This window comes from Stegostoma tigrinum, chromosome 24, assembly GCF_030684315.1.
Source record: "Stegostoma tigrinum isolate sSteTig4 chromosome 24, sSteTig4.hap1, whole genome shotgun sequence".
NCBI classification, from domain to species: domain Eukaryota; kingdom Metazoa; phylum Chordata; class Chondrichthyes; order Orectolobiformes; family Stegostomatidae; genus Stegostoma; species Stegostoma tigrinum.
In genome coordinates, this window is record NC_081377.1 from 45,898,920 (window position 1) to 45,926,593 (window position 27,674).

General features: G+C 41.1%; 1 protein-coding gene across 2 annotated transcripts in view; it reads left to right on the forward strand.

Annotated features, from left to right (window-relative positions):
- lck (LCK proto-oncogene, Src family tyrosine kinase) overlaps positions 1-27,674 on the forward strand; it is a 130,143-nt gene that overhangs the window by 85,198 nt on the left and 17,271 nt on the right. For both annotated transcript variants that reach the window (XM_048558350.2, XM_048558351.2), the window contains exons 10-11: positions 20,585-20,661; positions 24,645-24,798. In XM_048558350.2, the coding sequence (XP_048414307.1) occupies positions 20,585-20,661; positions 24,645-24,798 (231 nt within the window). The remainder of the gene's footprint in view (positions 1-20,584; positions 20,662-24,644; positions 24,799-27,674) is intronic.

Below are 27,674 nucleotides of genomic sequence, written 5' to 3' on the forward strand. Positions count from 1 at the left end.
GGAGCCACTTAACATCAGGAAGTCCCACCCAGCCTGTTAGATATATTCAGCAATTGTTCTTGATATTTATGCTGCAACCTCTATTTAACACACATACAGGGCATAGCAGAGAAGATCAGAGGATGTATGGAGACAATAAGGACTGCAGATGTTGAAAGCCAGAGTCTATAGGCGTGACACTTGAAAAACATCGCAGGTCACATAGATCCAAGTAGCAAGAGAGTCAACATTTTGAGCCAAAACCCTTTGCCAGGACTGGGGAGTTGTAGGGGAGCCTAGAAATAAATAGACGGAGGGGGTTGGGGCTGGGAGAGGATAGGACAGATGGTGATAGGTGGATGCAGGTAGTGGGTATTGTGATTGGTTCATGGGAAGGGTGGAGTGGGTAGGTGAATAGGAAGATGAATAGGTTAGGCCAGGTCAAGGAGGCGAGAAGGATGGAGAGGCCTGGATATGGGATAAGGTGGGGTGTGGAAGGATTTTATGGTGAAGTCAATATTCAGGCCATTAGGCTGTAGGGTCCCAAGGTGAAATATCAGGTGTTGTTCCTCCAGTTTACATTTGGCCTCACTCTGGCAGTGGAGGAGGCCAAGGATGGATATATTGTCAGGAGAGTAGGATGGAAAATTAAAATGGATGGCAACTGGAAGGTTGGGTTGGTTAATGCAAGCAGAGCACAGCTGCACTGAGAACCGATCTCTGAGTCTGCGTTTGGTCTCACTGATATAGAAGAGACCACATCGGGAGCAATAGATCAGGTTGGATAAAGTGCAGGTGAATCTCTGCTGGATCTGCACTTCACCATTGTTCATTGCCATAAAAACGCATGTGGTTCCCAAACGTCCTTTAGGGAAGGAAATCTGCCATCCTCACCTGGTCGGGATTACACGTGACTCCAAACCCACAGCAATGTGGTTGACCTTAACTACCTAACAGGCAATAACTGTTGGCCTAGCCAACACTGAAGTGACCCCATGAATGTATAAATCTACTCAAGAACCTTCAGCTCTTTAAAAATGCAAGCTTTATCAAAAATAATATGACTAGCATTATGATCCCAGCTGATATGATTCCTGGACAAATCACAATCTAAACAGGAACCTGGTTGGGTAGAACATATTTTGATTTGTCTTAGTTTTAACAATGTAATCTCTCACTGAAATATAATCATGCAATGCTGCAGATTTTGCTTCAGCAATTAAATGGAACTTTACTATCAAAAGAAATGAAGATTAAATAGAATGAACCAAACCATCTAACTGTAATACAAATTCAAAGATATTTAAACACACAGTAAAAGTATAATCCCAGTGCTCTCAAAATATTCCTTTATAAATTGAAAATAATCAAAACAGATTTTGTATAGTACCAAAAACACACACCGGTATGGTAACCCTACGATCACTTATATAAGATTAAAAACCGAAAGAATTGCGGATGCTGCAAATCAGGAACAAAAAAATAAGTTGCTGGAAAAGCTCAGCAGGTCTGACGGTATCTGCGGGGGACAAAACAGAGTTAACATTTCAGGTCTGGTGAGAAAGATTCACTGGACCCGAAACATTAACTCTATTTTATTCCTTCATAGATATTGCCAGACGGCTGAGCTTTTCCAGAGATTTTGTTTTTATCACTGTTAGAATACTCACACCAAAGTTCCCAATCTAAAAATTCCAGTTTTAAGTCACTTGTGACTTCAACTTTTAAACTAGAACTGTAGATAGATTTTTCCTGGAGCTATCATATACTAGCTTAAATATACACAGCTTTAAGTAACCTCTTCAAGGTTTTATCCCAACACTTCTAGTCTGGAGCTAAGACTGACTCTTTACTCACAAGTAACCTAGCTCATTATATATCCTTCCATTTTCAGGAGCAATAGTGTACACAGATATCCTATTCCAAGGACTTCACAGGATTGCTCCAAACTCAAAGTAAAACTCTAAATAAATCTCTCTCTGAGCTATGAATGTTTCCCTTAAGCTTAAAAATGTGAGTTCTTGAAGTCTGTAATAAACCTTAAGGTCCCAGTATTTACCTTGCTGGGTCACAAAACAATCTAAAATGAACAGAAGCCCATTAATATGCATACAAACCCATGCACACTAAAGCCAGGTTTCAAAAACTGCTTCAAAAGAAATCACCATGGATACAGAAATACTTAAGAGTTAACTAATAGCTTCAGATACAGAAAACCCAGCAGTTACTAACTCAAAACCCAGAAACACAAACTTGCAATAAATAATTTTTAAAAACGTGCAGTTAGGGTAATACATGTTTAATTTCCACAGTTTACATCATACTAGTTTATTAATTTAAAGATTGCAAGACACGTTGTGATATCAATTCTTAGTGTAGGAATCAATAGTCATAAGATGTAATCTCACTAATTGTAAATTGTGCAACATTTACATTGAACACAGACAAAACTTTTTAGAATGTGACAATATTCCTTCTATGAAGGTATTCAAATTGTTTAATTAAAAGAAAAAGAAAAAGTAAATTCCTTACTTTCTGTTTGAAAACAAAACTTACTAATTCATTTTAGTGATGCATCCGAATTACAAAATCTCAAAAGCATCAAGTAAAATTTATATCACACAACAATCTATTTGTCTAACTAATGGTAAGTAAAGATTAATGGCCTATTTGTTATGTAAATTCACTACATATTGATACAGATCAATCATTAGTGTAGGTTAGATGGGCTTGAGATCGGTATGACAGGTCGGCACAACATCAAGGGCCGAAGGGCCTGTACTGTTCTGTAATGTTCTATGTTCTACGTATATTACCAAGCCCCATTGTAACTCAGTTTGTTGACTGCGGCATTTGAACCAAGATCCAGGTCACTTGCCTCTGTATACTGGTCAGTAGATATCTAGGACCAATCTGTAAGGGAGATTTTTTTTCAATTAATACTGTTTCTCATTTATCTAAACATTTATGGGTTATAAGTTTGATAGCAATCAGAACTGAACAGGATTTCAGAAGCAAATAATAATTTTCAAATATTTGAGTCAGAGTAAATTTTTACAAATATTTAACTTGAAAATATGAATTTGCCACATCTCTACCAACCACATTGCAACCTTTTAATGGCTGCAGGGAGAAATTTGCCATCAAAACCTAGTAAAATATTTGATTCCTTGTTAAAGAATGATCTGAACAAACAAATGGTTTGGGTTCAACCCCAGCTCAGAAAAAAACTTTTCCTTGAGTTTTCTTGCTACCTTTGATCATGCTGCTGCTGAGCTAATCTTGCCTGTAAAACCTGTTCTGCTCTCAATCCATTCTGATAAAACTGCAGAACTCACAAATTCATTCCTTGACTGTTATGCTAGTTAACATTGCAAATGGTGCCCCTTCTTTGCATTCTGCTCCACTGTCCCGTACCTTCCAAATTACCATCAACAAACTTTCACTTTTAAAAAAATCCTCTATACCTGAAAACTACAAGCTCATCCTCAATGTCCTTTTCCTTGCTAAAGAAAAGAAAGCTTTTTGACAGCGATGGGGAAAAGGTAGGAAAGTTAGGACTCAGCAAATTGTTTTTGCAGAGAATCAAATCAGACATTATGGGCCAAACAGCTTCCTTCTGTGCTGAACTATTCTGATGATTGCATAAGTGAACATGTGCACATAAATCCATTAACAATTTTCCCACAAGTCCAAATTTGAATCCCCCAATCAGGTTTCTTCTCTGTCACAGCACTGAAATAGTATGAATCAAAGGCACAATGACTCTTATCGGATCATGTCACGAGTAAACTCTTTCTCGTCATCCTTAAATTCTTTATGGGCTTTAGCATGATTGGCCTGCCCTACATGCTTTTATACTTGTCTTTCTGATGGTAATCACAATGTCCCCAGCAATGGTTTCTCTTACCCCAGTTACAGCCTGCAGTCCTCACATATCTATAAGTGGATCCCTACTGCTCTTCATTGATAAGCTCTCTCTGAGCGAAACCATCCAAAGGCAAGTATCTTGCTCCTTATGTATGCTGATGATATCTAATTCATCAGGGCACACTACCTAACCCCCACCAGCACAGCCCGAGTGTTGCCAGTGGCTATCTTAGACTCTAGTCTTGCGTGGTTTGCCCAGAAAATCAATCTGAACTCAAAACCATTGTTTTCAGAAAATACCCCCAACCTCAAACTTCACTGATTACATCTCATTCCCAGCCACCATCCTAAGACCTGTTGTTTGTAGCCTTGATATTGTATTTGAACCTCACCCGAGATTTCAACACTGATGATAATGAAGATCATTCTGATAAAGTTATTTACCTTCATCCTTGTCTCAGCTGATTGGCTGCTGAAAACATCACCATGTCTTGGTCACCTCCACATTCAACAATTCCAGTCTTCAACTGACTGGCTTTCCAACCCAACATAATTCATCTTTAGCTCTTTAAAAACCATGCTGTCTATATGTTAGTCTATATGCAGCCATGTTCACCAATCACACCTGCACTCATAGAGCTACTTTGGATCCTGGTGCCCAATTCTCAGGTTCAAATTCCATCCAGGCCACAGCCTTCACTGGCTTGGCCCTACAAGATCTGTGTTCCTTCTTCTCTAACTTCCAGCAGTGGTTCTTTCAATGTGCTTTAGGTGTTCCCAGCTGTACAGAAATCCCTGTCTGTACCTTTCAGCTGTAAAAATGGAAATCAGACGCTGCATATAACACACAGCTGATGGGCTACAATCCGTGTGACAGCACTGTCTGAAAAGGAGTCCTGTCCTTTATCTTGGAGGCTCAGAAGCAGTTGGTTTGTGTTGTGCTTTTAACCAAAGAGGGGATCAAATATTAAAACAAACTGAGATGCTCTGACATCTTCAATAAGGATATATAAAAATTGGGACAAGTCTTATTTCTCCTTTTTTATATTAGATGACAGCCATCATAATTAGGTTGTCATTACTTTGAAGGTTAGAAATGATAACAGGGACTGATATTTATATAACACTTACTAGGACCAACAATGAAGCACATTTGAAATATCATCATTGTTCAAGGAATCATCGCAATCAATTTGTATCTAGTGAGCTCCCACAGACAAATGATAATGACTATATAGCCTTCTCTTTTTGAGTGATTTTGATCAAGGGTAAAATATTGGCCTTACAACTGGGGAAAGTCTTCCTCAAAATTACATTTCACATCAATCTGAGAGAGCAGACCCTGAATATAACATCACATCTGAAAGGCAAGGCGTTATACCAAAACAAACTCAGAGAGTGCTGGAGAAACTCAGCAGGTCTGGCAGCATTTGTGGAAGGCGAATCTGAGTTGACATTTTGGATCTAGTAAGACTCTTCTTCAGAAATCTAGTTTTTCAGTTACACTAGACACAAGGGCAGGAAAGATATTCTCGATCACAGGGGAATCCAGAACCAGAGCTAACTGTCTAAGTATATGGGTAAACTATTTCGGATTGAGATAAAGAGAAATTTCTTCACCCAGAGAGGAGTGAGCCTGTGGAATTCACTACCGGCCAAAGCAGTCAAGGCCAAAACATTGGATAATTCCTAGAAGGAGTTGGATATAACACTTGGGGCTAAAGGGATCAAAGGCTATGGGGGAGAAAACAGCATCAGGCTACTGAGTTAGATATGAACAAACAGGAGGCTGGAAGAACACAGCAGGTCAGGCAGCATCTGGAGGAAAGGAGCAGTCAACGTTTCAGGTATTACCATTCTTCAGGACTGGATGTAGGGGTAGGGGGAGCTGCAGGTAAAGAGGGGTGAGGTAAGGGGTGGGGCTAGAATGATCCCCTAGCCCCACATCCAGCCCTGAAGAAGGGTAATACCTGAAACATTGACTGCTCCTTTCCTCCAGATGTTGCCTGGCCTGCCGTGCTCTTCCAGCCTCCTGTTTGTCCACCTTGGATTCCAGCAGCTGTGTCTCTGTTGAGTTGGATGATCAGCCAAGACCATAGTTAACGGTGGAGCAGGTTCAAAGGGCTGAATGGCCTACTCCTGCTCCTGTTTCCTACGTTTCTATGATATTCAAGTTCCGAGTGGGCTGTGAATATGTTTCTCAATAAAAGTCCTGACAGTGCAGCACTTTCCTAAGTATTGCATTGGGCTATCTTTCTTTTCAATGTTTTTGCTCAAGTCCTGCACTCAAGCCTACAACCTTCTAAGTTCAAGGTCAGGTCAATTCATTTGTGATATTTTTTGCTTAAAGTTATTAAATATGAAATAAAAACAAAATGTTGGAGTTGCTGGAAATCTGAAACAAACAGAAAATGCCGGAGAAACTCGGCAGGGCTGGCAGCATCTGTGGAACTGGAGAATCAGAGCTAATGTTTCGAATCCAGCGTGACTCCTCTTTAGAACTGAGATTTTGGTCTTGTACCATGAAGATGGAGGAAGTGAATGGGTAAGTTTTGCATCTTCTGCAATTTGGTGGGGGAATGATGAAGTGTGAGAGTATTGGAGGAGTGGATCAGGATGTCACAAAGAGGATAGTATGTACTGTGCCAACAGTCGATGGGAAGAGAAGGTGTGTTTGGTGGTGGCATCCTATAGGAGTAGACAGAAGTGGTGAAAAATGATCCTTTGGAAACACAAACTAGTGCTGTAGAACGTAAAGGCCAGGAGAGCCCTGTTATCGTCTTCGGAAGAAGGGGGATGGATAAGGACAGAAATGCAGGAGATAAGTCAGCCATGGCTGAAGGTGTTGTCAATCATAATAGGCAAGGGAGGAAACCCTTGGTTGAGGAGAGAGGAGGTCATATCAGAGGCAATCTGGGGAAGGTCACATCACTTGAACAGATTAGATGATGATGGAGTAATTTGGAGAATTGAATGGAATCCTTCCAGGAAACTGTGTGAAGAAGTACATTTGAGGTAGCTATGAGAGTCAGTGAGCTTGTAATGGATGGGATTATTCTGAAGAAGAGTCACACTGGACTTGAAATGTTAACTCTTGTCACTCTTTCCACAGATGCTGCCGGACCTAGTGAGTTTCTCTAGCACTTTCTGTGTTTGTATTAAATCTGCAAACTCCTTTTCAGTGTATTTTAAACATTGATTATTATTATTTCACCATATTGCTTTCAAAAGATGGTACATTGTAAATCATTGGGGCCCGACTAATCTCCTCAGTTTTAGTTTTCTCGCAAGCAACCAGCTTGGTTACTCTCCAGGGCTGTCCTGGCCCTTACATTCTACAGCACTAGTTCTTGTTTCCAAAGGATCATTTTTCACCACTTCTGCCTCCTCCTATAGGATGCCATCACCAAACACATCTTCTCCTCCCCACAACTGTCAACACAGTACACACTATCCTCTTTGTGACATCCTGACCCACTCCTCCAACACTCTCACACTTCTTCATTCCCCCACCAAATCGCAGAAGATGCAAAACTTACCCATTCACTTCCTCCATCTTCATGGTACAAGACCAAAGTCACAGCTCTAAAGAGGAGTCAGCCTGGATTCGAAACATTAGCTCTGGTTCTCCAGCTCCACAGAACATGGCATTTTTTGATTGACCTGTTCCGAGATTTTATGCTCACCTGTTGAGCAGCTGGGACTTGAACTCAGACCTCCCAACACAGAGACAGGGACACTACCGCTGCACTTCAAAGGGCATCCACCAGTTTATTTTGCAGTTTTTTCAGATTGGACATATGTACAGGATATAATCAGCCCTCAGTTGTTTGAATTCTCTAATTAGCCAATTTTTACTCATTTGGACAAAAGAGCAAGAACTGAATGGCTTAACATGTTTGAAATGCATTCCTTGAGGACTGGCTAAAACAATGCCTTTGAACTCTATATTTTCATCTTCAGAATTTAGGCCAATTCCACATCAAAGATCAAAGTATTCTCTCAATTGCAAAAAGGCAAACAGTTATTAATTTGGACAGCCTCGGGCCAGTCCCTCGTGTACAGCCAGTCCACAGAAGGTACTGCCTGATTTTGAGGCTAATTTGCGTTAATTGTAGTCCTCGCTCCAAGCAGCCACATTACTGATTAAACTGTTGTTGAAGTAAATTAGCCCTAATCTGTCTCTGGCCAACGGTGATGCCTGAAGTTGATCTAATAATGGAAAAGTGTTCAAACCAAGTTCAGGAAGAGGTCATAATCCTTTACACTCCCACTGGAGGGAATCGGTCTAAAATTAAATGCGTTTCAGCTGTATGAAATCAGTTCCCTGCAGACTCAAGTTCAACACAAACCTGACCTTGAATTTATTAAACAACTCAAATTTGGCACCATCATTCTCAAAGGACAAATTCAGGGCATTGTTAAGGAAAATGGCATGGTTATTGAAGCAAGTGTTGTTGTGAGGTTGAGGTTTGAAACCTTTGGCAGAGCAGACCTGGGAGTGTATTGTCACGATGAACTCTAGTTATCTCAGCTGTAACCTTCATGATGTTAATAGGTGGAGTTCAACTTGAAAAATCTTCCATTTCCCTCTATTATCTTTTCCATTGGCAGGAACAGATATTTTTAAGCTGCTTGCTATATTTAGTTGAATGAAAGATTTTTAGATTTGAGCTGCAGAGAGCTAAACACCAACACTAAATAACACCAACACTAAATGTTTTTTTGTATCCATTTTCTGGATTTTAATCATTGAAACTTCTTGCAAAGACAGACTGCTTCTTTCCAGACAGCATTTTAAAAGTTAGTAACAGTCATCCTTGTTAGTGACATAGTTCTCCCTGTGATCCCAGTGAAAGGAATGTGAACTTGGGTCCATACACTGCAGCTTTGAATTCAGTTTGTCCATGACTAAAACAATATTCTATTTTGCTGTTTCTTAGATTTAAAATTTGCAAAGTTGTATCTAATTAATCCTCAGACTTGTTCTTTAGGGAGACATCTCAAGTGGTTATTTGTTACAGAGAGACAGAGGACTCTAGCAGTCAAGTTACAGCGTGCTGAAGCCAATGTGTATCCGATTAGTAAATGCACAGTATTGGAAACACATTGTTTTTTCTATTTCTAAAATGATTCCTGCAGAATATTCCAAACAAAATAATATAGAATTCTCAATCAATATTTTGGTGGTGTCACAGTGGCAGTGTCACTGAACTGGTAATCCAGAGAAGCAAGCTGATGCTCACAGATTCCCACCAATACAGATACTAACATTTAAATTCAACACAGAATCAGGAATTTTAAAGACGTTAGCCATTGTTGACTATCATAAAATCCCATTTGGTTCACTCGTGTCCTTTTAGGGAATGAAATCTGCCGTCCTTACCTGGTCCGGTCTACGAGTGACTCCCAGGCCCACAGCAATGTGATTGCCCCTGAAATTGCCCGTTGAAAAGCAACTCCGTTCTAGGGCAGTTAAGAATGGCAAACTAATGCTGGCCTTTCCAGTGTTGGCCACTCTCAGGAAAAAAATATAGAAAACCACTGAGCAAAATATAATTGCATTAGGATAACATAACATGGTCACATCGTTAGTGGTTTTTTGTCAGACTGGAGGAGTATTTGTAGTGGAGTTCTCCAGATATCGGTGTTGGGGCCACTGTTCTTATTGGTATTACTGAATGTGCTCCTGAGATGCTGCTGCGCCTGCTGTGTTCATCCAGCCTCACATTTCATTACTGAATGAGATCTTGCTATATAAAGTACAGATTCAAAGTTTGCGATGATATGAAAATAGAAAGTGTTGCAACTGTGAGGGTTGGTGCAGGGTTGGACAGGTAGCAGGTAACATTCGCATGGAGAAATGCAAAGTGATTCATTTTAATAGGAAGAAGATGGCACAACAATGTAAATTACAGGGATTGCAGCTGCAGAGGGACCTGGATGTCTACGTACATAAATTCTGGTCCCCTTGCCTAAGGAAGGGTAGACTTGTTAAAGGCAGTCTCCAACAGAGGTTCAGCAAACTGATTGCTGGGGTGGGAGTGTCCTTTGAGGAGAGGTTGAGGAGACTGGACTGATATCTTCTGGTGTTTAGAAGAATGACAAAACTTACAAAATTCTTAAATCATAGACAGAATAGATGCAGAAAGGATGTTTCACCTGACTGGGCTCTCCAGAAGCAGGGAAGACAGTTTCAGGAGAAAAGGTAGGCCATTTAAAATTTGGATGAGGAGAAATACCTTCACTCAGAGATCAGCAAGTCTTCAGAATTCTCTACCCCAGAGGTCAGTAGAAGCTCAATCATCAAGTAACTTCAGGAGAGAGATTGGTAGATTTCTAGTTACCAATTATATCAGGGATTTGGAGGTGGTACAGGAAAATGGCATTGAGGTAAATGTTCAACCAAGATCCAGAATGGTGATGCTGGCTCAAAGGACTGAACGGCCTACTCCCATTCCTATGGTCATAAAGACTTAAGAACCAGGAGCAGGAGTAGGCCAACTGGCCCATTGAGTCATGCCATGCCACCCGAAGGTTGCAGGAACAGCAACTCATATTCCGCCATGCCACCCGAAGGTTGCAGGAACAGCAACTCATATTCCGCCAATGCCACCCGAAGGTTGCAGGAACAGCAACTCATATTCCGCCATGCCACCCGAAGGTTGCAGGAACAGCAACTCATATTCCGCCATGCCACCCGAAGGTTGCAGGAACAGCAACTCATATTCCGCCATGCCACCCGAAGGTTGCAGGAACAGCAACTCATATTCCGCCTGGGAACCCTGCAGCCATATGGTATCAATGTGGACTTCACCAGTTTCAAAATCTCCCCTTCCCCCACTGCATCCCTAAACCAGCCCAGTTCATCCCCTCCCCCCACTGCACCACACAACCAGCCCAGCTCTTCCCCCCCACCCACTGCATCCCAAAACCAGTCCAACCTGTCTCTGCCTCCCTAACCGGTTCTTCCTCTCACCCATCCCTTCCTCCCACCCCAAGCCGCACCCCCAGCTACCTACTAACCTCATCCCACCTCCTTGACCTGTCCGTCTTCCCAGGACTGACCTATCCCCTCCCTACCTCCCCACCCACACCTTCTGCACCTATCTTCTTTACTCTCCATCTTCGGTCCGCCTCCCCCTCTCTCCCTATTTATTCCAGTTCCCTCCCCCCATCCCCCTCTCTGATGAAGGGTCTAGGCCCGAAACGTCAGCTTTTGTGCTCCTGAGATGCTGCTTGGCCTGCTGTGTTCATCCAGCCTCACATTTTATTATCTTGGCCCATTGAGTCTGCTCTGTCATTCAACATGAACATGGCTGATTTTTAGTTTATGGACTCAGTTCCACTTACCCACCTGCTTATCATTAATTCCTTTACTGTTCAAAAATCTATTTTTGCCTTAAAAACATTCAATGAGGTAGCCCCAACTGCGTCACCGGGCGGGGAATTCCATAGAATCATAACCCTTTGGGTGAAGAAGTTCCTCCTCAACTCAATCTGAAATATGTTCCCTTTCATTTTGAGTAATGCCCCCTAGTTCTGGTTTCACCCACCAGTGGAAACAACCTCCCTACTTCTATCTTGTCCATTCCCTTCATAATTTTATATGTTTCTAAATCGTTGAAGATGGCAAACCAGGTTTAGAGAGCAGTCAATAAAGCATATTGAATGCTGGACTTTATTAATACGTACAAAGAGTATAAGAATAAAGGGGCAAAGTTGAACTTCTTTAAGATACTATTTTCTCCTGGATCCGGAATACCAAGTCCCGTTCTGAGCACCAAACTATAGATTATGAAGGCATCAGAAAGAGTGCAGAGAAGTTTATGGGAACTGTTCCAGGGATGAGGAATTTCAGGGATGAAGATGGATTGGAGAAGTGAGGACTCATTTCCTTAGAGAAGAGAAAACTGAGTGGAGATCCCATCAAAGCATTCAAAGTCATGAAGGTTCAGACAGAGTAAATAGTGAGAAATGTTGCCATTTTGTGTCAGTATTGAGAATGAGAGTGCACAGTTTTAAAATAATTGGCAATATAAACAATGGTGGTATGAAGAAGCCTCTTCATGGAGCACATAGTTAGGATATGGGATGGGCTTCCTGAGAGTGTGGTGGAGGCAGGTTTAATTGTGGATTTCAGTTCGGAATTAGACAATTATTTGAAAAGGAAGCTGTAGAAAATTATGGAGAAGGCAGGAGAACGTCATTCGGTGAGATCATTATTTGGAGATCAGGTATAGACAGAAGGGGCCAAATGCGACTGTGACCAATACTGTGATGTGTAGGTGTCAGCTGTGGCTGAGTGGTATAGCACTCTCACCTTTGAGGTTGTGGGTGGATGACCCACGTCCAGTACAGCGTATAAAAATATCGACTGATGTTCCACCATAGTATACACACAGTAGAAGAACATCGTCCCGATGAGATCATGAGCCGAAGTCCTGTCTGCTTTCTTAGGCATCTGTAAAAAGTCCCATGGCACAATTTTGGAGGAGAATAGGGGCATGTCCCTGATGGCCCAGCTGGTATTAATCCTCAATCAACTTCAGAATGAAATACTGATTTTCTGTTCATTATCACATAAATGTTTGTAAGAACTTTGTGAAAATTAGCTGCACTTTTTTTACTTAACAAAACAAACTATTTCCCCTGTCTAGTGATGGCCCTCACTGATGGGAGCGGACAGTCAGTTATCCCTGAAAACATCTGCCATCAACATTTAATGCTGGAAGCACTGAATCCAGCCTAAGATGTAGACAGAACTTTCTTGGCTGTGATGTGCTTTGGTACCATGAACAGCAAGAACTTAATGCAGGTTATTTTTCTGGGTTTTATTTGTCTCATTTACATGATTTGAACACATCCCATGAAGTGTTTAGATTTCGTATGTGGTTTGTTAACCATGTGATTATTTTTTCACTAATAAAATTACTTTTGAAATGCAGTGGGGAATGGAATGCTGCCTGTGATTTACAACCCAGTCCCAAAAAAAAGGATCTTTTGAAGATCTGGCCTTTCCACATTGTTAGCAGGAGCTAATTAGGAACAAAACATCTATGGAAGTGTCCACTCCCATCATATTAGGGCAGCTCAGTGGCTCAGTGATCAGCACTGTTGTCTCACAGCACCAGGGACCCGGGTTCAATTCCAGCCTTGGGTAGCTGTCTGTGAAGAGTTTGCACGTTCTCCCTGTGCCTGCGTGGGTTTCCTCCAGGTGCTCTAGTTTCCTCCCACAGCCCAAAGATGTGCAGGCTAGGTGGATCGGCCGTGCTAAATTGCCTGTAGTGTTCAGGGGTGTGAGGGTTATAGGGGGATGGGTCTGCGTGGGATGCTCCGAGGGGCAGTGTGGACTTGTTGGGCCAAAGGGTCTGTTTCCATACTGTAGGAAATCTAATCTAATATATTCTGCCATTTCATTTTAAAAAGATCTCAAACTTTCAATCCTACACTTATGTTTTATCTTCAAAGTTCACATAAAGCATTCCAAAACATATTGTCTTTTTAAGGTCAAGCCCAATGAATAATGTGTTTTGTTCTGGGTCATTACAGTCTGTTTTCCGAAATTAATCAGACTTCATTTCATCACTTTAGTCTGTGACAACAGTGGTACATTCTGATGTTTCCTGACGACAACATTCCATTTCCCATCTCAAATCATTTCCGTTATTTGGTGGACAAAAGCATGGGCCAGTGCTTTGAAATATTGGGCTGGAGTCCACGTCCTGTATAAAGTTCAAAAATAAATGCAAGATCATAATAATTAGGAACAAGACCCTTCAGCCCATCGTGTCTGTTCTACCAGTCTATTTGATCATAGCAGTTCTTGGGTCTCAGCTATACTTTCCCACCATTCTCCATATCCCTGAATTCCCTCAGAGATTAAAGATCTGTCTGTTTCAAATTAAATAAACTTAAAGATGGAGTATCCACATTCTGCTGGGCTAAAGAACTCTAAAGAATCGCAGTCCTTTGAGTGAAAACATTGCTCCTTTCCCCAATCTTAAATGACCTGCCCCTTATCCTGAGCTTCTATTTTAGATTCACCAGCCAGGTGAAACAATCTTACCCTTGGTACCCTATCAATCCCCTTCAATTCTTGCACATTTCAAGAGATCACTGCTCAAACTTCTAAATTAGAACATAGAACATTGAAAAATACAGAACAGTACAGGCCCTTTGGCCCACGATGTTGTGCCAACCTATTATCCGACTCTAAGATTAAAACTCCTCTGCATACCCATTATTTTTCTGTCATCCATGTGCCTATCTAAGAGTTGCTTAAATGTTCCTAGAGTATCTGACTTCACTACTGCTGCCGGCAGCGCATTCCATGCACCCACCACTCTCTGTGTACATCTGACATCTCCCCGTACCTTCCTCGAAACACCTTAAAATTATGCCCCCTCATAATAGTCATTTCTGCCCTGGGAAAAAGTCTCTGGCTAACCACTCTATCTGAGCCTCTCATCACCTTGTACACCTCTATCAAGTCACCTCTCATCCTTCTTCACTCCAATGAGAAAAAGCCCTATATCCCTCAAACTTTCCTCATAAGACCTACCCTCCTCTGCACCCTCTGTAAAGCTTCCACATCTTTCCTGTAATGAGGCGACCAGAACTGAACACAATATCCCAAGTGTGGTCTAACCAGAGTTTTATAGAGCTGCAGCATAATGTCACAGCTCTTAAACTCAACTCCCCGGACAATGAAAGCCAATGCACCATATGCCTTTGTAACAACTCTATCAACTTGGGTAACAACTTTGAGGGATCTATGGATGAGGACTCCAAGACCCCTCTGTTTCTCCACACTGCTAAGAATCCTGCCATTAACCCTGTATTCTGTATTCAAATTCAGCCTTCCAAAATGAATCACTTCAAACTTTTCCAGATTGAATTCCATCTGCCACTTCTTTTCCCAGCTCTGCATCCTGTCAATGTCCTGTTGCAACCTACAACAGCCCTCCTCACTATCCACAACTCTACCAACTTCTGTGTAATCGGCAAACTTACCAACCCACCCTTCCACTTCCTCTTCCAAATCATTTACAAAGATCACGAAGAGCAGAGGTCCCAGAACAGATCCCTGCGGAACACCATTGGTCACTGAACTCCAGGCTGAATACTTTCCATCTACTATCACCTTACTTCCTTGTGTTTTGGATCACAGAGAGCATCCAAGAAGTTCCTTTCAGATTCAGTTAAATGAAGTAAGAAGAAGGCTCATCAACAGCAACTTACCTAAATATGAACATTTATTGAGTAATAGTAAAAGACAAAAAAGAAAGGAGCATGTATTAAGTAAATAAAAAGAATGACTAAGAAAGTGAATAAACACTGACCCACACTGACACACTGCTTGGGCTCAGCATTGATTGCCCGTCCCCACTTGCCCATGAGGGGGTGGTTGCTTCTTGAACCACTGCTACCCACGATGCCGTAGGTAGACCCACAATGCCGTAGGTGAGGGAGTTTCAGGATTTTGACCGGGTGACAGTGAAGGAAGGGCAGTATGTTTCCAAGTCAGGATGGTGAGTGGCTTGGAAGAGAACAAGGAGGAGGTGGTGTTCCCATATGTTTGCAGCCCTTGGCCTTTTAGTTAGAAGTTCACAAGCTGCTGCCTTTGTGAAATGTTGCAATGTGTCTTATAGATGATAAACATTAGTGCTACTGAGTGTGTACTGAATGCAGAGAAAGGATGCTTGTGGATGGGATGCAATCAAGCGGGTTGCTTTATCCTGGATGGTGTCAAGCTTTTGGAGTGTTGTTGGGGCTGGACCCATCCAGGCAAGTGGAGAGTATTCCATCACACTCCGGACTTAATCCTCGTAGATGGTGACAGGTTTTGGGGAGGCAGGAGGTGAGTTACTCGCTGCAGGATTCCTCATTTATGACCTGCTGTTTAGTCATTAACTTGATTTAATATGATTTTATTTTATTTATTGCTGTCACATGTACCGAGATACAGTGAAAAGTGTTGTTTTGTGCGACATACAGGCAGATTGTACAATACAAAGTGCATCAGGGCAGCAGAACAGAAAACAGAACACAATGTTATAGCTGCAGAGAAAATGCAGAGAGAGAGAGAGAGAGATCAACATTAGCATTTGAGAGGTCCATTCAAAAGTCTGATAACCATGGGGAAGATATTGATCTTGAATCTGTTCGTCTGTGTATACTTAACTTTTGTATCTTCTGCCCAATGGAAGAAGGTGGAAAAGAGTATAACCGGGATTGGAGGGGTCTTTGATTATGTTGGTTGCTTTCCTGAGGCAGCAGAAAGTATAGATGGAATCAATGGGAAGAAGGCTGGATTGTCTGATGGACTGGCCTGGTCTCGTAACTCTCTGTAATTTCTTGTGGTTTTGGGCAGAGCAGTTGCTCTACTGAGCTGTGATGCATCCAGGTAGGATGCTTTCCATCATGCATCAATTAAAATGATGGTAAGAGTCCTTGCAGACATGCCAAGTTTCCTTAGCCTCCCGAGGAAGTAGAGGCAGTGCTGTGTTTTCTTGACCACCTCATGGGTGGACTAGGACAGATTATTAGTGATCATCATTCCCAAGGACATGACATTGTCAACCATCTCTATTTCAGCACCTTTGATTCATAGTTATATGTCAAGTCCAGTTCAGTTTTTGGGGAATGTTGACCCCTCCCCCCACAACAAGATGTTTGCAAGGGGTGATTCACTGATGGTAACACATTGATTGTCAAGGGTCAGGACTGAAATTGTCTCTTATTGGTGATGGTCTTAGCCTGGCATTTGTGGGGCATGATTGTTACTTGCCACTTGTCAGCCCAAGCCTGGTTATTGTCCAGATCTTCTTGCATTTGAGGAGTTGTGAATGATGGTGGACATTGGGCAATCATCTGTGAACATTTCCACTTCTGACCTTATGATGGAGGGAAGGTCATTCATGAAGCAGCTAAAGATGCGTTCAGTGTGTGCCATATTCTCTCTCATGGTCAGTGTGTCAGCATACCTTTAACCAATAGTCTCCTGATATGATATCCTCACCATAGTACCTGACCTGAGGATATAAAGCTCAATCTAACCCTGGTATCACTTGAAGCATGACATGCTACAAGAAACATGCTTTTTAGTGGCTTGGTATCAGCCTAGATGCAGATGTGCCTGTGCATGTAATGTTTGTATCTAGTAACTGGATTAGCAAATGTCTGTTGGAGACTTCATTATCACAACCTCCGCATCCAGTTTCTTCTGTTCTGATGGAGAATGCAGGCATTGCCACATGCAGTAACATACCCTCCTGAAGGCAAATCCATATTTGCATGTGTCAATTATTTTGAAAAAAAACCTTAGTTAGTTTATGACTGTGATCTTATATCAATTTTGTATCCAGGAGGTTGCTTTTTCCTGTATGCTATTGATTTCTGTTTAATGGAGAATTGATTATTATTGAGGGTATTAGTGAGTGATTCCAATTCGACATCTGTGTGAATCCAAACTTTCTACATCAACAGAAATACAGAGTTACTCCGTGAATGTGTTATCAAATAAATGAGCTATTGAAAATGAGAAAAAAGCCCCTGAAAGCCAAAAAGTAGCCCCTGTAAATTAAAATATAGCCCACAAAAAATCTCAAGGAGCCCTCAAAAATTATTTTGACCCCATTTTAAGAAATGTATTTATCCAAAGTTTCTAGTCAAGGCTGTTGAAAGGAAACAGAACAGGCTCAGGCCACTGAGCAATTATTCATCCAAGTTTAATGGAGTGTTTTAGCCTTCACTTTCTGTTTAAAGGAGATTCGAATGGGTCCTTTATACTATCTTGATTTGAATCCAACAATTTCCTGTGAACAATGACCAGTCTTGTGAGGTTTACCCAGAGGCATTGAGAAGTCAATGTCTTTGATAAAGTTCTGGAAATGGAGAAAATGAGAAAAGAACTGATGATTGTGCCATCTGATAACATGAGACTTGACCATGAGGATAGCCTTGTTTACGAAATCCCTAGCAAACATCCACCCCCTTGCACTGGGCTGGAGGCTGTTCTTGTGCATTGAGCCATGAGTGGTTCCCCTCGTTAGGAGTGTTAGGATTGCTTCATGGGAAAGGAAAGGCTGAAACAGAGGAAGAAGTGATGGATTAAGCTGTGTTACATCTGTACCCTGTCACTAAACAGTGATGGAGGAGGAGAATCCTTATCCTGGAAAAAATGCTGCTGCTTCCTTCCATTTCTCCAAGGGTAATAATAGGAAAATGGAGAAAACATCCAAACAGACTAAAGGGTCTTCTTTTCTCACATTGGTTCTGTGCTATGACCAAATCCTGTTCAAACTCCTCAAATTCATACCATTACTTTATAAATCTCTCAGCTCAAAGAACAATTTCAATATTATCATCCTTCATGTTCATGAACTGTATTGAATTCTACAGTTCTCTGACTGTATGTCTACATTCATCATTTCAATTTGTTGAGTGAAACCTCCTCCCTCTTCCCTCTGTTTTACTTTGTTTTTAACTTTGTTTTCGCATTCAAAATGTTTTTGCAAATGGATGAATCACATGTCCGACTCCAAAGTAGCTCATCCTGTCCCAGGAGCATTAATTTGAAAACAGGGTAAAGTGTGAAATATTCAAAAAAGGCTTTTTTTAAAATAAGTCCCCCCAAATGCATCTTGAAGGCATGACGTTGGGATCATCCTAGAAACTGAGTTAAATTTGAAGTACTCTGTGTAGAACATGTGAAAGAACATCTGGTTACATCTGGGAAGCTTACAAATACTTCTGATGATGACCTCAAAGTGAACCAAAGATCATGAAATGCTGTTTTATGATGTTCTGGGGCAAAAATTAAGTTCACAACCCTTGCCTCATGATGCAGCATCAGCATGGTGCTCTGAAGTTGCAAAAAGATCATTGCAGTTAATTCAAAAGAACTATGCAGTTCTCCTGTGATACTCTATTCTTAGCAATGGCGTGGTGAATAGAACTTAAGCTAAACCATCTATTTCCATTTGAATAGCTTTGACAAACTGTTAGTTAGTGTGGCCAACAAAAATAAGGTGCAAGAACTTGACCACCCTGTTTGTGACACAAAAATCAAAGAAAGGATACCGACTGAAATTTCACCTGTTCTCTGCAAATCATCCAAGAGAAAGGCCTGGAGAACATGTGTTGAAGCAGGAACAAAAACAGAAGTTGCTGGAAAAGTTCAGTAGGTCTGGCAGCATCAGAGTAATGTTTGGGATCTGATAAGCCTCCCTCGGAACTTTCAGTTTTTATGTCTTAATGCAGAGCTGAGTAAGAACGCTCCCAAATCAAAGGCCAGTGCTTTGTGCTACAAAGTATTTTCACTGACACTAATTCCCCATGCTTACTGAAGGCTGAAAATTACTCTTGACAATTTCCAAATAATTGTTTAACATCTCACTGATTCTTTCTGCTGTTTGAACAGAAATGTTCAGCACAAGCCAGAAGTGAGGTGGAATACTCCCCACTTGCCTGGGCTGGTGCAGCTCTGACTACACTGAAGTAGCTTGGCAGCATCCAGGACAAAGCAGCTTGCTTGATCAGCACCCACAAACACCTACTCCTTAAACAGCACCTTTGAATCCCACACCCACTTCCATCGAAAAGGACAAGAGCAGCAGATACATGGGAACACCACTATGTACAAGTTTCCCTCCACCATTCTGATTTAGAAATATATTGTCATAGCATCACTGGGTTAAATTCCTGGAATTCCCCCGCCAACAACATTGTGGGTCAACCTACAGCAGGAGGACTGCAGCAGTTCATGAAGACGGCTCATCACCACCTTCTCAAGGGGTGACTAGCGATGGACGATAAATACTGGCCCCATCAGCAAAGCCCACATCCCAATTTTAGTAAAGATAGCAAAGTGTGAAGCTGGATGAACACAGCAGGCCAAGCAGCATCTGCTCCTAAGATGCAGCTTGGCCTTCTGTGTTCATCAGCTGCACACTTTGTTATCTCGGATTCTCTAGCATCTGCAGTTCCCATTATCTCTGATCCCAATTTTAGTCAAGTCAATTTTTAAAAATGGGTTCAACTGTGTTAATTGCTCCATTGCTCTGAAAGAAACTTGGCTTTTCTTGCTAGGTGGGGGTAGGTTTTCAGGATCAACTCTTCTTTGATGTTTAATCAAGTTTATTCCCTCAAGGGATAAACAACTGACCACTCATGTTGCTAAGTTTAAATGTTCGACTGGTGGTCACACTGTTCCCCAGTCAATTCTGGATAAAGGGGAAGTCCTGGTGTGTGTGATATCGAGTTTCATGTAAATCACCGAGATAAAACTGATGGTTTCATTCTGACATCGGTTAAGGAGAATTCATTAGTCTGGAATGAGCTAGTAAAGTGAGTGCTATTAGGCATGATGTTAGAGAGCTGTGTGTAATGACCCACTGTATAAATAAAGGATGTTACAGTATGTAAGGAATTGAAGATAGATGTAAAGAACCATCAGCCTCAGGGACAGTGTATGTGTAAATATTTTCAGCCAGATGGCTCAATGTGCAGTATGGACTTGAAGTGCAAAATAAAGCACCTCATTCATGTCAATTCGTATTAAGCTTTGAGTCTTTCTCACAAGAAAATATAGATTTCAAAGCCTGCCTTACCAAAAATTATTAAAATACTAGAAATTGTTGTCAAACAGAATCCAGTCTGCTGTTTGCTCAATCCAAAATGTTTTGCAGGAAAGTATGGCATTTATCTTCCTTTTTTCTCTCTTTTCCAGGTAGCCTTGTGGATTTTCTGAAGACATCTCTTGGATCAAAACTCAACATATTTAAGCTCATTGATATGGCAGCACAGGTGAGTTACTAGCACTGAGTGATGGCTACACGTGGAACTGTAACAGAGAATATGCTGAGAAGGAGCAGTAGCTTTGTCACTGTCCGGAAACAGAAAGATCTTGCACACCCGAAATCACTCTGCTGGATATTTCATTCTGAAGCGTTCAGCTATTCTTCTGAGCAGAAACCTATCAGGTTGCTGTATTTCCAACATTGTTTCATATTGTTCCAGATTTCCACACTTTGTTTCTTTTTATCCCTGTGCAGTTTTAGGATTGATTTCAAAATCCTCAAGGAAATGTTTGCATCTGATCTATTTGTCAACAACATTTTTCCTGTAGAGAGGAGTTTAGCTGCCGCTGTTTATAACACTGACATTTCTAAGGTTTGATTAAATAGGCCAAGGAGGAGTCCCAGTGGACTTGACAATGATTGGGGATGAGCAATATGTTACCGATAAAAACCCAAACAATTGCATGCTGAGCACCATAAAGAATCTTAACCACATCCCGTTGCACATTGAAATGTTAAGTAAAACTAGGTAAACCTACCAACTCTTACCACAGCCGCAATAATACGCTTTTGTTTCAGAAGCATATTGCAAAGAAGCACACAGTAAATTAAAGACATCCAGTCATTTTGTGGTATGTAAAAATTCAAAGAGCAACCAAAACAGCGTATGCATGAAATGAGTGCAACAATCCAACCCAATAAGACAGAGCTCAAGCCCCAAGTCTAGCTGATTGCTGTCTGTTTTTCATCTTACAGGGGTAGGTTGCAGCTTTGGTCATTAAGTGCACACACCTTGGTTTGTACTATGGCACAGGAAAAAGGCAAAATAGATGTAAAAGCAATGTTTGAGCATCTCAATACTACTGGTTCTAACAGTGAAGAGACTTGAAACCATTGAAATGCAATCTAGCTTGTTAACAAGTGAACACTAATTTCCAATATGGGCACCCATCTTAGAAAAGTTTCAGGAAAAAGACAGATTGTGAAACTAACTACTATTATCTGATCAATCAATGGGACAGAAGTCCAAGACTATTGTCAGTTATCTCCTATTTAACTGGTCACGCACTTCCAAATCCAGAATAAACCTTTACATTTATAGAAGCTAAGAGCAAATTTTGACATGCATGATAATGCTCTGTTGCTGCTGTGAAATACTTCCTAAAAGATGTGCTGGTATAGTAATCAGAGTGGTAAGTAAACTGATAAGTAAAATAAGCAAAACAGAGTTATTTTGAGCTGAACCAATAACCTGAGATGAGGGATAAGTACATTAGAATGAAATATTGACAAACTAAGGTCTCACTTTTGTTCATTGAAACTTGAAAGATGTTCTACTAAGTGTGGAGTGCTGTGAAAGCACAGTTTCCTTGTTAAAAGGAGTTTCATCAGAATTCCTGTACAGGTGTATGTAAACATGGATCAGGATGATTTACCTGTAATCAAGAGATTGGCTGCAAGCGGGTAGGACAACAAGGATTGTCAAAGGCTTGTGCATAACGTTGACCCATTCAATATATTGAAAAGATCTTGTTATGGAGTTGGGTAGCATCCCTGATGCAGCTTCAAGTCTTGCTCCAGGAGCTGATGTTCGGGGAAGATGAGTTTATTTCAGGGTCAAACAGCTTGATAACCTGCAAGTCCTTCCAACAAGCACTGGCAGCAAGCAGTAAGAGAGCAGGAGGAACGCAAATCAGTTGTGGGCTGGAATAAAACCTACCGGCGCTGTCCTTAGCTGCAGGCCACGACATTCCTGTCAAAGTGCAAGTTGCTATTGCCACTCAAGGTGCTGGTTGGCTCCGTGTTCTAGGTTGTTGCAGTGGTTCAGGTTGGTGCCAGCAACACCAGGTGCGATTTCTCCCTTCCAGCTGGGCTGGATTGTGAACCTGCCTCCTTGCCTTCCTCGTGGAGAAAGTTGTTGGTTCAGATCTGTCTCCGACCAGAGAATGCCAGAAGAAATCTCTGAATTTAACAGAAAAAGCTTGCATTAAATAAAAAGGTTAATATTTTTATCTCAGACCAAATCCACATAGGAGCAATTATCTTGCTTCTACAAGTACAGTTATCATGGAATTTAACAAGTAATGATATGAATGTCAAGAAGTGTCAATGTATATTAGATTTTCAGTTAAATGAGAGCATAGTTTTGTATAAAAATTCACTACAGCTGGTGGTAGAGTGCTCTTGGATTAGGAAATAGCTCTGTGGGTTTGTCAGATTTCCTGCAGGCACACAAACTGTAGCTTAGCTAAGAACGCAAAGTAACATTGACACCTGTTAAAAATGCTTTGTGGAAGTCAAACTGCAATATAGCTCCTTCAAATGTACCAAAGCACAATAAACAGTCCTCAACTCCACACTATGTTCCAATGAAGCCGCGTGTCAATAGGGCTGTGGTCATGTCGTTGTTATGTGAATTGACTCAATTACATCAGACCACTGATGTCGTCTGATAATCCAGAGAACATGTAACGTGTAAGACCATCTCATTAGGTTGGTTTATGAATTAAATATAAAAAATCTGGGGGAGAAAAGAGACAAAACCACCATATTAAAAATAACTGAATACAATTGGATTGCCGCAAAAACTAAACTGATATTTGAAGTCAGTTTAGGGAAAGGAGCCTGCTGAATGTCCTTATCCAGCTTGTATGTGACTCCAGTCCCAAACTGACGTAGTTGACTATGTAGCAGCCTTCTGAAGTGATACAAGCATTCAAATTAGGAGCAGGAGTGAGCCAGTCAGCCCCTCAAGCCTTCTCCATCATTTAATAACTTTGCTTTCCTTTCTGCACCCTATTTAACTTTATTGTCAATCCAACTCAGCCTTCAAAATGTTCAATGATCTATACCCAATTGTTTGTTGGGGAAAGAATTCTACAGAAATGAGAGTAAAAGACTCTTCTAGTCTCTGTCCTAAATGGGTGAAAATGTTTAAACTGCTACTTCTAGCCTCTCTCTCAAGGCAAACCTTCTTTTCAGATCCCTCGGGATCTTGTATGTTTCATTATGATCACTTCTCACTCTTTTAAACTCCAGTGACACGGGGCCCACATACCCAACCTTTCCCTGTGGGGTAAGTGATCCAGAACAGTTCAGTGAAGCTAGGAATGAACAATAAACACAGACCTTGCCAGAGACACCCAAGCCTGAGAATTTTATTCTTAAAGTATCAATGCCAGTATGCCAATGAGAAAAATTCATTCAGCGGTCACAAAATATTTCAAACAGTTCAGCATTATCAATCATAAACCACTTGATGTTGCTCGCATGCAGTGTAAATAGTGTTGAACGTACTAAAAATGAACAAGTATGTTAGATAGGATCAATTGATGTAGTAAATAGGTCACTACATCAACTCTTCAGGCATTATGAAGTAATCTGCCTTCTTTGTTGTATATTGAGTCATTAATATTACTATTCCTGTGAACAGTTCAATTAAGGTAACAGTTTTATTAGGATAGTTACTGCGTCATCCATTGGGATTGGGAAGAATTCTGAATGTATCTAATCTCACTGAAAAATTTAGGGGAGCAATATCCTTGCTTTTGTGATCCATCTTTGACGAAATGTTGATTTAGACTTTTTTAAAAATTTGATGTATGCAGGAGGGGGGATCAGAAGCTAGAGAAAAATGGGGTTAAAGATTGAGCAAAGTTGGCTGAAAACACGTGAGAAATTACTAGGACAGTATCAATGACAGGGAAGTTACTTCAAATTAAAACTCAAAGCAAGCATCTTGAATAAGCCCTTCAAAGAATGACATTAATATATTTAAATACACAATCAAAAAGGGACTCATTTATCCTCAAAGTTCACACTTCTGTTTTTGTTCTTATCGGTAAAAATTAGAACTCGAATAAAATTCAATTCAAAATCTGCAGCTAGTTTTAAAACTGCTCATGTTATGGCCTCATTACTTGGGATAAAGGTTCCTACTGTCATTTTAATCTCTCACTGTATCTATCTGTTTTATGACTTCTTTCGCAGATTGCTGAGGGAATGGCCTTTATTGAAAGAAAAAATTATATCCATCGAGATCTTCGTGCAGCAAATATCCTGGTTTCTGAAGAGCTCTGCTGCAAGATTGCTGATTTCGGTCTTGCCCGCCTTATTGAAGACAATGAGTACACGGCAAGAGAAGGTGGGAACCAGCTTGCGGATAATCAGTGTTGTTGCAAGTGTGCTTTCATTTAAATTGGCAAAGTCAGTACTAAAAATGAAATGTCTTAATTTTATACCTTTTACAGAATCAGGCATTTGAGGGACAACATACTAAAACTGTTTGAAAACAGTCAGGAGATTGCATGAATGCATGGTTTAAGCCTTAGAATAGCCATGTGTTGTTACTTAAATTGGCTTATAAACATAAAACCATCAGTACATTAACTGAGGAATAGTTTTACTAAAATGGTACCAAACCTGACAGTTGATGTAAGGGACTGGGTTAACTTCAGGAGGTACAGGGATTGGTTAGTTTAGGAGGAGGCCTACTTTTGTTTTTCTAAGAAGGAAAGAAAACATGGAATACAAGAGACCATTCTTCCCATCATGCCTTTTCCAGATCTTTGAAAAGCTACTCAATTAGTTCCACAGCATTGTCCTTTCCCTCTAGTCCTATAATGACTGTTTCTGTCTTCATGAATACACAGTTCCCTATTGAAAGGTACAGTTCAATCTGTTCCTGGCAGTGTATTCCAGAGCACAATTTACTGGTGAAAACAAAGTTTTCTCAATCTTCTTTTGTCAGTCATCCTTCAATCTCAATCATGTGGTTACCAATGTTTCTGCCACTGGAAACAATTCCTGCTTATTTACTTTATTAGAAGAAAAAACGTGTTTGTGAATACATTGACCAAAAAGCCCCTTGGCCGCCTTCTCTCCAAGGAGGACAATCCTAGCTTCTCCAGTCTCCCCACATGGGTTGAAGTTCTTTGTCTGGCACCAATCTTGCTGATCCCCTCTACTCCCTCTCAGAGGTGTTGACATTCTCCCTAAAGTGTGGTGTCCTGATTTGAGTGCTATTAACTTTCAGAGTGAGTGTTTCCAACACAGAGACAAGGTGCCAACGATAAAACCGACTGCTACAATGGGCTGAATGGCCTCCTTCTGGACCGTAACAATTCTGTGATCTGCACATGTGCAGTTGCACCCTGATGCTCATGCAAAAATTTGGTGACCTTTCAAAAAGTTGCAATTACAAATCACAAATTGACCTTGCTGGATCTTAAGGTCATTATTTCAGAAAAATTGATGAACTTCAATAATTCAATATATATACAGTCTGACTGAAATCACCACATTTAAAATGAGCTTTAAATAAAAGCATGGAGAAAGATTCATAAAACTGACACTTTGAGGGCTAATCATGAGGGCTCCTCATAATTATATATGCGTTTCTCTAGCCCTGGTGATCTTATTCATGCTTATTGACAATTTGCGGTGCATTGTTGCTGGATGTGACATTAAAAGGAACACGTTGACTTTGTGCTTGCATGTGTGTTGGTGCATGCAGAGACGGCACTGGCTGCAAGTGTAGAGTCAGCCTAAGCCTTCTCAAATGGCTTTTAGCCTAAAAAAAAATGCAAATTAGGTGCAACTGACTGAAATTGGGATGGAATGTAGCACAGCAGTTCTAGGAGCTCTTGTGGCACCGAGATAATGTCCCTATCTCAGGACCAGGAGGGCTGGGCTCCAGTCCCACTTGCCCCATAGATGTGCAACAGCAGCTCTGAGCAGGTTGAGTAGAAATATCTCACAACAACTCTACATTTTAGGCAGAACACTTCCTGGGGTCTTTCCTCTGTTTTTTTCTGGCATTTATTAGTATCAAACGAACCTATAATTTTGGGCCACCAAGAGTGAAGTAAATGACACTCATTGTTGATGAAAATCAAAAGAGCTCCAGGTGCCGTAAATCAGGAACAAAAACAGAATTTGCTGGAAAAGCTCAGCAAGTCTGGCAGCATCTGTGAAGAAAAAAAGTCAGAGTTAACGTTTCAGGTCCTTCTGAGGACCCAAATTGTTAACTCGGATTTTTTCTTCAGAGATGCTGCCAGACCTCCTGAGCTGCTCAACAACTTCTGCTTTTGTTCCTCATTGTTAATTATACAGAAGTTGTCCAGCAAATTCAGGTGAGAAGTAACTGCATGCGAAATATCGCAAACTACAAGTTGCAAATCTCTGTCATTAGAGTTGAGAAACAACATTTGATCCTGAGCCTCCTCATTCAGGAAGGGCTTGTGTTTATTCAGTGTTTTGTGCATTAACCTCACAACTGAAATTAAGCACCTGTGGTACAGTGGTAGTAGCCCTACCTCTAGGACAGAAGGCCATCTGCGTCAAGCATGTGTAATAGTATGTGAATGGATTGATTAAAACAGCTTATATATGGGACAGTTTCCATCACTATTGTATATTTACAAAGAGCAGAAATTAAGTCTTGTTATTATTGCAAGAAGCCTCCTTTAGTCAATATGATTAAATGCAAATAAAAGCTAATCAAGAGAAACAAAAGCACCAGACAGCATTGATGAGTGATTGTTTTCTGCAGCTCACGCAGAGGAGCTTTACACTTGCTTTGATATGTCTCGGTGTCTCTTGTACATCTCCTGGTGGCTGGTCAGGGAGCAGCATTGATCAGCTGGTAAATTGGACACAGCAATCCTCCGATCCTGACCTCTGCACCTTACTGGCTTAAATTGAGGCAAACAGCGTGTCCCAATTCTTCCCACACCCATTTTCTGCTCCCCTCTCCCACTCCCTTCACAGCAGATGATGACATTATTGTGCATATGTGCAGTATCGATACAGGCAAATGGAGAAGGAGTCATGTTCTGATCTCATGGAATGTTTTCTTTGATCATTGGGTGTCAAGGGGAGATTCCAGTCAGCTCCCAGCCATTCTGAGAAGGTGTGAGACCCTTCGTCTCTTCAGACGGGACATCCATTGTCAGGGTTTTTGACCATGAGGGTTGGCCCTGCTGGTCAGTCATGTGCCTGAGATGCAATGGGCCTTCC